Source organism: Lactuca virosa, chromosome 2 (genome assembly GCF_052849685.1).
Source record: "Lactuca virosa cultivar CGN04683 chromosome 2, Lactuca_virosa_CGN04683_v6, whole genome shotgun sequence".
In the NCBI taxonomy this organism is placed as follows: Eukaryota; Viridiplantae; Streptophyta; class Magnoliopsida; order Asterales; family Asteraceae; genus Lactuca; species Lactuca virosa.
The window spans coordinates 239,418,219-239,426,832 of record NC_136427.1 but is presented as its reverse complement, the minus strand read 5'-3'; the positions used below and the strand labels follow the sequence as shown (position 1 = coordinate 239,426,832).

Below are 8,614 nucleotides of genomic sequence, written 5' to 3'. Positions count from 1 at the left end.
ATGAAATGGTGAAGACGACTTGAAGTAAAAAATAAATAAACACGTAAAAATAATAGGATTAAATATTTAAATTACATAAAAATACATAAACATCTATATAAGAAAACTAAAAAAATACATAAATACGCAAAAAATACATATAAATACATAATACATAAAAAACACAAAAAAATATGTAAAATACTTTTAAAAAATACATATAAATAAGTAAAACAATACGTTTATACATTTAAAATACATAAGTATACAAAAACATCTATATAAAAAACTTAAAAATATATATATATACGTAATACATAAAAAATATATAAAATACTTAAAAATAGATATAAATACGTAAAAAATACGTTTATTCATTTAAAATACATAAACATCTATATAAAAAGCTTAAAAAATACATAAATACGTAAAAATACATAAAAATACATATAAATATATAATACATAAAAAATAACACATAAAAATACATAAAAAAATTATGTAAAATGGTTAAAAATACATATAATAAGTAAAAAAAATATGTTTATACATTTAAAATACATAAAAATATGTAAATATATACATATAAAAACTTAAAAAATATACAAATACGTAAAAATAGATATAGATATGTAAGAAATATGTTTATACATTATATAAATTTTTTGACGAAATCTGTAAAAAAGTCTCATTATTTTCGAAAAATTAACAATTTGGTCTTATGACCTGCTGAACAAGTCAAAAAATGCTAAAGTGAATAAATTAGCCGGTTTCTTGGGCTTTTCTATTTAAAATGTAAAAAAATCAAGACTTTTTTGTTAAAAAATAAAATTTAAGATTTTATTAAAATATTTCCTAAGATATTGAGACTTTTGTACAAGTATTTAATGTATTTAACGAGATCATGTAAGCAAAGCTTCGTGGGCTTACTACTCTAGACGGCCCATAAAAACCTTATACATTTGAATGTTTGATGATGTTCTTGTGTGCTGTCTCTCGAATGCAAGTAACATTGGGATTGTCCCTCTAAATAAACGATATATACAAGGCTTACTACTCTAGACGGCCCACACCTGCTTTTAGTGATCTGGAAAGGAAAACCTGTGCACATGTGTATTGCCTACATCATCCATATGACCGAATGTCCCATTTTTAGTTTTGTCAAAGTGACAATATTGACACAAATTTGAAAAATTACACCCTTTAACGTACAAAAAATAAATGAGGGATCATTTAAAATCAAAAGCAATAGATTGTTACCTTATAATGTTATTATCCGTTCTCGAAATGTTCTTACCTCGCAAAATGACATCTAGGTAAAAATAAAAATAAATAAATAAAAAAGAGTAAATTGACAGTTTAGATAAGTGTGTATACTGCCACAATGACAGAACGTATTAAACGATATATCATAATTTTTAAAAGCATGCAAAAAACTATTCCATGAAAATAAAAAAGCTAAGATTTTGAATAAGTAGGTGTAATACGACAATATAAAACATATGTTAAATAATCTATTAATGACTTCCAAAAACGTGAAAAGACCATTTAGCAAAATGAGTTCAGGGTCTCATGAAAATGCTACTTAATAAGGAACTTGGTCAAAGTATAATAAACTACCTGTTTGGATATATATACAGATAAACTATCATATTGATTAAACATGTAAAACAATGTATACACCTATCTCGTAAAAATGTGTTATACAAAGTGCATTTTGATATCATTTGTGAGAATTTATACAACATGTTAAACACTTGTGTTGCTATCATTTCATTTTCTTTGTGCAAATTATTCGTCAAAAATATTCACTCGAGTGAATTTTGATATACTATAATAGTTCATATAAAGATGTAAAATAACAATAAAAAATTAGATTATACAGTGGGTTGACATTTGCTTCACATTTCACGAATATGTCACATTTGATCGTTCAAATGTTATGTTAGCTATTTACTCATTTTGTCAACTAAATTTTGTTGGGACATATAAATCACATAGTTTGATATTTTGTACTTATTATACCATAGCAACCACTACGATAGGTATGATTTGATGCTTATGTGTAATCCACATAGGCTAATAATTATAGTGATAATATGTGTAAGTAGCTTTTTTATTAAAATTTCTTATTTTTTGGAATCTTTTTTTATTAAAAAAATGTACAAAATTTGCAACACAAAGTACAAGTTAATCTTGTGGAACAAGCACAGTTGACCTGCCAAACCACCTTCTTCCCCAAGTTAATTGCCTTCTTCAACAATCTAATCTCCTGTTTCATTCTTCTATAAAATCACGCAAAGCAATTCTGTACCTAACAACTTCTAGCTCTCTTAACGACCGTACCGATGAAGAGAGAGGGTCGTCAACACGGTGTTGTTCGGAGCTACATGATCCTGCCGACTACCTTGTCTCAACGGAAATACGTAAAGACGGTAGATTCCGCCTCCGTCGCCGGTATGTTCACCAAGGTATCAAGGAAGCCAACAAATCAGTCCAAGTTCACCGGGAAATGTGGTAAGGCACGATGCGTCGGTTGTCATATCCATCCGGCTACTAAGTCGAAAGACAAGGCCAAGGGCACCATGAAGTTGAGATCAATCGGATCTGATCCCGGATTAATTGGTTATCCTACTTGTACGTCGGCTACCGGCGTTTTAGCTGACTTAGCTAGCGACGCATGTTATGATGATGGCGATGAATATGATGGTGCAATTGAGGATTGTGACTATGATTACCATGAGGATACTAATTGTAACGTCGAAATTGGGATCGGACTTGCGTCGATTGTAACAGAGGAGCAAATTGGGGGTGAAGATAAAGATGATTGTATGAGTTATTGTGATGTAGGATTGTGTTGGGGAGAAGGAGATGCAGATGAGAATAGAGATGATGGATGGTATTTGGTTGGAGATATTCAGCAGTGATCCAATTTATATGATCAAAACTGGGGTCATCAGTTCATCATATCATATAATGTTCTTCCTTGTTTATATTCAAAGGTATTATTCCTTTACTGGTTTCTAACTTGTACAATAATGTAATGGAGTCATAAATATTTAATAAAATTGTTGATGCGTGTGTATTTTGTATTCTATGAATTATTGTCTTTCGTAATGAATTGATATCACTCCAACTCTAACTTATATCAGATTACAACAAAGATGATCACAAGCTAATGAACAACAAAATTTGATTGGATGAATAATCATTCTAGATGCTATTGATGATTTATATCAGATTATTTAATTAAAATTATGTAACTGACATGATTATATAAGCCTAAAAGTTAAAACTATTAATCAGTTAATTAAAATACAATGCAAAAGCAATCATGGAAATTCTTGTTTATTTTCTCTTGAATTCTAACGTGTGCTCAATCATCACATTTTTACATACTTATTACAAAATGTTTTCGTTTTTGTAAAAATAAGTGATTTTAAAATTGATTTAATATACAAAATTAATTCAATCTACAAATTACTTTTCTCATTATTTTATGAAATATGAATAACTTCGCTAAAACAAATTGCAAAATTCTTTATATTTTAGGAAATTCTTTTGCAAAATAACAATAAGTCTTTAGTGACACCACTAATACACCAATTTTAATAAATTAGATTATCTATGATATTTCATTTATAAATATAATTATTTGGTATTATAATACCCCCCCCCCCCCCCCACCCCCCCAATTTCGTATTTTAGTAATTATTTTCTTGTAAGTCTCGACAACTGCGATGGGATAGATGAGATAGATGTCAACAATCATGTATCACAAGGTATAGAACGACATCGTCACATAGATGCCTCCGACATGAGCCCAAAATCAAGAGGATGTTAATGCTGTTGGAGCTTGAAGAACATAATTACTAAACTACCAAAATAGGAGGTTCATCTATGTGATGTGGTCGCTTTATCCATTGTAAGACATGACTGTCGACATCTACCTCCCTATTTCATGTATTCCTCAAATAGATAAAATTCCTTTAGCCATATTTGTAGGCCAAATGATCGGTTCTATGTTTTTTTTTAAATATGTTCCTCCCCTTGCTCTTTACAACTCTTTTTCTAAACGTGTTACTTTTATACTAAAAATTGTCATAGTCAATCGAAACACCATGAATTTCGACCACACTCATCATAATTGAAACAATAAAATATTTTGTCACGTTTACAAGACCCAACAATTGCATTACATATAAGAACATAAACGTCAATCTGGACTATGGATGCCTTAAAACCAGTCCCACAACCAACATAAAAAAAAAAATTTAAAAAAGGTAAATTAAGTATCATTAAAGCAAAAAAAAAGGTGGTATTGTTTGCACAGGAGACCTTATTTATGGATTTTTCACGACTTAAAGTATGGAAATCACTACAAATATTCCTCCAAGAAAGATACCTTAAATGCTGTTGTATACATAAAAGGTTGAAGTGCAAGAAAAGACCTTATTACTTATTACAACAAAAGGGACTCTGATCCCTTATAAATTACATCTTTCAACTCTTAGAATCTCAAAATCTTTATATAATCTAACAAAATACACATTTTAAGTCATTATCATCTCTCACACAATTTCAACATCATCAATTCTTTAGTCTTTACCTATTCCCCAAATTCTCTTTAAACTCACCACGCGAAGACACACTCCTACTCTTCTTCCCTCTTTTCTTCTGCCTTTTACCTCTAAGTATCACCATCATCACTACCCCAAATCCCAAAACTGAAGACGCCCACAAAAAAATCATCCAAAATCTAAAATCAAGAAGTGTCTGACTTGATTCAGAAGGCAACAATGGGTCCACCACCTTTTCAGACCTATTATCACTTCTCTCAAACATAACTTCATCAACTATGTCCATATCTGGTGGAGGTGGGACCCGGGAACTTTCCCTCACATCACCACATCTCCTCCTTTCATGGTGTAACTGAAGAGCTTCATTCAGTGTCTTTCCGCATTCTATACTTAGCAAGTCACGTTGGTAAGATTCCTCATTTGTTCGGTCAGCTTCTGAAGTTTCGGGCGGATCAGGAAACTTTGCCCAACAGTTGTTGACCAAGTCAACGTCCCTCCAGTTTGCTTTATCAAAACTCCAGTTCCCAACCCTAAAATGTAATCCATAATGAAAAACCCGATACTTAACACCGGGTTCTGGAGCATACCCGGGGTATATCATAATATCACGGCTTATAACATGCTGCAACTTCAACTGCACAAACAAAAAAGAAATATTAAATTCCCATTTTAGTATTTATGCACAAATTGTGGATAAAAAACTTACCTCAGCTGCACCAAAGGAATAGCCATACATTTCACTAATCCACCCAGTTCCATAAATATCACCGGTTATATTTTTCCCATAATGAGCAGTATCAGCTCTAACTTCCTCTGTTTTATGCAACCATAAAAGAGCAAACTTTCTGAGATCATCTATGTGCATTATGATCACACCACCAACTTTATCACAAGCTTCAGGGTGGCTAGTATGGAGTTTTGCAAGCTCGTTGTCACACCCAATAAGGTAACTGACATTATTTACAAAATATATATATATATATATATATATATATATATATATATATATATATATATATACATCAGATTCAATCCATATTCCATAATACAAATTATTTCACTAAAGATTTTTGGTTGTCTTACTCGTAAGGAGTTGAAACTGGTTTGCCTTTTGCTGCTTTAAACTCCCATGGTGTAATTGGTCCTCTCATGATCATATCAGCATCAAGAATTACTATAAATTCTGCATCTGTTTTTACATGGTTAAGCCAATGAAGCACTGCAGCTGGTTTATTAATAGCTGGATACCAATCGCCTGTTAATGGATGTCGGCTCATAGAAGGGACATAATGTGTGGGAGCCAAATCATGACCTTTGTATTTTTTTAAATCTTCTTCTGTACAACTAAGAAGCCGTGTAATATTTCCTGGTTGTCCACTGAGTCCAAAGCTGTGCATCAAACCCACTGTTTGCCAATCAAAATACGTGCTACATTCTGTTGAAAAAAGCGTGTGGATTTTTGTAGGTAGATTCTCGGGTTCATCATAATTGATATGTTCTTGAACATGTGTTTCCATTATCTGGAGACTCTTGGGAGTCAAACCTTTCGGCCGAGTCAACTCAGCAAAGTGTTTGCTTTTCAAGAAACTCAAATATTTTGACCATTTTGGTTTTGGGCACCCAAATGCTGCGTGTTGTATTATCAGACCTTGGTTTAGCGTATTAATACATTCTAAATTCAAGAAAAGCCCCCTCACTTTGTGTTTATCAGGCTCCATTGCTTTCACCTACATAAACTCTTAACATTAAGTATATATTATATATAGAATTATAGTTACAGTATCAGGTGACCTGAAATAAAGAAATTTATAATAAAAAAAAAAATTGTTACCTCTCGGGGGAAAGGAGGTTCAGGGAAGAGGCGTCCACAGTCATATACAATATCATCTTCATGGTGTTCTAATTTACTAAAAGACCAGTTTCCAACAGAAAATGGTAAGCCATAATGCATAAGAATAGGTTCAACGCCCTCACGTGGAATATATCCAGGGTAGATCATTAGATTATCATTAATTTTATGTCGAAGTCCCACCTGATAATTTGAATAATAGCAACTAAGAATTTTGAAAGTATAAATATATCAATCGATAATTGGAATTATTGAAATGAATAATTACCTCTGCTGCACCAAATGAGTATCCATACATCTCACTGATCCACCCTTTGCCATAAATATCACCGGTGATATTTGTTGACCAATGAGCAGTGTCTTCTCTCACTTCTTCTGTTTTGGAAAGCCACATTGGTGCTAAAGCTCTAAGATCATCTATATGCATGGCTAAGAGCCCACCAACTTTGTCACATAGTTCTGGGTTCTTTGTGTGCAATTTGGCGAGTACATTATCACATCCCACTAAGTAGCTATGCAATTTTTCAAACGTTGAAGATCCTTAAGTAAATTTCCATCAAGAATGATTAATATATGGAAATTAAGATTATGAAAATGATTATATACCCGTAAAAGGCAGCAACAGGTCTGCCTTTTTCTGCGCCAATCTCCCATGGTAGAATTGGACCTCTGATGATCATATCTGCATCTAGGATAACAACCCAATCAACATTTTGTGCATCTTTACTGTGTTTGAGCCAATGAACAACTCCTGCTGGTTTGTTAATCGCAGGGTACCTGTAGTAAACACACAGATTTAAGATTGTACTTTGACAGGATAAGAAGTGAGAATCTATTGCAGATTTCAACACAAATTTAGTGGTTTAATCAAGCTCAAAACACACAAATGAGCCACAAATTGACCAGGCTATTTCATCACTTAATATCAAATCGATGATATAGTACATCATGCATCTAACCTAATCAATCAAAAGGATATTTACGCAGACAAAATCTCAATAGATTCACAGAGAAAAACGCGCTATTATGGAATTGAATGAAGTTACCAGTCACCAGTTCTAGGGTGTCTACTCATGGAAGGGACTTCAAAGGTGGGAGCCAAGTCCATTCCTCTATAACTCTTCTTCTCCTCGTCAGTGCAGCTGAGAAGCCGTGTAATCGGGCCTGGTTGACCGGATTTCCGGAAGCTATGAACGAGCCCCACCGTCTGCCAGTCGAAGTAATTTTGGCATTCAACTGAAAACAATGTGTGGATCCTGTACGGCGCTTCCTGACCCCATCCGGTATTGATCAAACACAACACCACCACTAAGGTCAATAACCCTGCCATCATGCAGCAACTCGAAGCGACAATTGAGCTGAGTGAGGCCTCGAAGATCTGGATCGCATGACTTTGTGGGTCAAACGTCGAGTGTTTGTTGTTTTTAAAGAGAGAAAGGGTGGTGATGGAGAACCGCAACTGAGAATGAATTGAAAATTGGGGTTTTAGGCTTTGATTTTCAACTGCCACAACCCCATCGATGTGATATGAACATGGAATGATTATTAAAATGATTTGTGATTGTTACATCTAAGAACGAGTTCGAGTGGCTGACTGGATCAAAAGTCAAAGAGGATAATAGATTCATGAACGTTTGCAGCGTGGATTTGTCAAAGGGAAACCAAAGGACGCACCCGTTTATATAGTGAGCGGACTTTGCACCGTTGATTATACAAGTTCATGTTCATCCGACCGCTAAGGTACAAGTTGATATTTGGTGTTTGAGATTGTTTATTTGATTGTTTATATACGTTTATATATTTCAAAATTGTTAACGGTATATTTTAAAGAAAAATCAAGTAAACTAACCATTTTTTTGTGTGTTTTGGAAAAAAAAAAAAAAAAAAAAAAACTCATTTACATTATTTTTTGTGAAATAACCATATTCTTCGGAATAGGCCGTTTCAAAAATAATTCGGACTCATTTTCTAGTGGGTCGGCCATTATATTTCTTTCGGAATGGGTTGTTTCGGAAACAATTATGGAGTACACGTACGTATTCCAGAATATATTATGAAAAAAATTAGACCTCGACTTCATTTTGGATCCCGCTCCGACTTTCCGATTCTGATCACGCCACACCGACTCTCCGATTCCGATTCTAATCTCCGACACGTGACTCCAATATGGAAGATCACTATGATCTGGTTGTTTTACGGGTAAGTT

The 8,614-nt window shown here is 33.3% G+C and overlaps 2 protein-coding genes across 2 annotated transcripts; one reads left to right on the top strand and one right to left on the bottom strand.

Moving 5' to 3' along the window:
- The first annotated feature begins 2,221 nt into the window (after nucleotides 1–2,221).
- Nucleotides 2,222–3,080, top strand: LOC145160581 (uncharacterized). Its single transcript, XM_079079849.1, has one exon. It carries the CDS (start codon nucleotides 2,328–2,330, stop codon nucleotides 2,904–2,906), a length of 579 nt encoding a protein of 192 aa, XP_078935975.1. The 5' UTR covers nucleotides 2,222–2,327; the 3' UTR covers nucleotides 2,907–3,080.
- A 1,284-nt stretch (nucleotides 3,081–4,364) lies between these two features.
- Nucleotides 4,365–8,046, bottom strand: LOC145160580 (peptidyl serine alpha-galactosyltransferase). Its single transcript, XM_079079848.1, has 7 exons — nucleotides 7,455–8,046; nucleotides 7,015–7,185; nucleotides 6,677–6,920; nucleotides 6,391–6,591; nucleotides 5,643–6,286; nucleotides 5,266–5,509; nucleotides 4,365–5,193 (listed from the first exon to the last, which is right to left on the bottom strand). Exons 1-7 carry the CDS (start codon nucleotides 7,739–7,741, stop codon nucleotides 4,585–4,587), a joined length of 2,400 nt encoding a protein of 799 aa, XP_078935974.1. The 5' UTR covers nucleotides 7,742–8,046; the 3' UTR covers nucleotides 4,365–4,584.
- Between the last annotated feature and the right edge of the window lie 568 nt (nucleotides 8,047–8,614).

What these genes read in the sequence shown, in the direction of transcription:
- LOC145160581 (XM_079079849.1), top strand. Translation starts at nt 2,328, where the DNA reads ATGAAGAGAGAGGGTCGTCAACACGGTGTTGTTCGGAGCTACATGATC.
- LOC145160580 (XM_079079848.1), bottom strand. Translation starts at nt 7,741, where the DNA reads ATGATGGCAGGGTTATTGACCTTAGTGGTGGTGTTGTGTTTGATCAAT. An exon ending in AACCTCCTTTCCCCCGAGAG is followed by an intron (nt 6,287 to 6,390) that starts GTAACAATTTTT and finishes GAGTTTATGTAG; the next exon opens with GTGAAAGCAATGGAGCCTGA. An exon ending in ATTCCTTTGGTGCAGCTGAG is followed by an intron (nt 5,194 to 5,265) that starts GTAAGTTTTTTA and finishes TTGTTTGTGCAG; the next exon opens with TTGAAGTTGCAGCATGTTAT.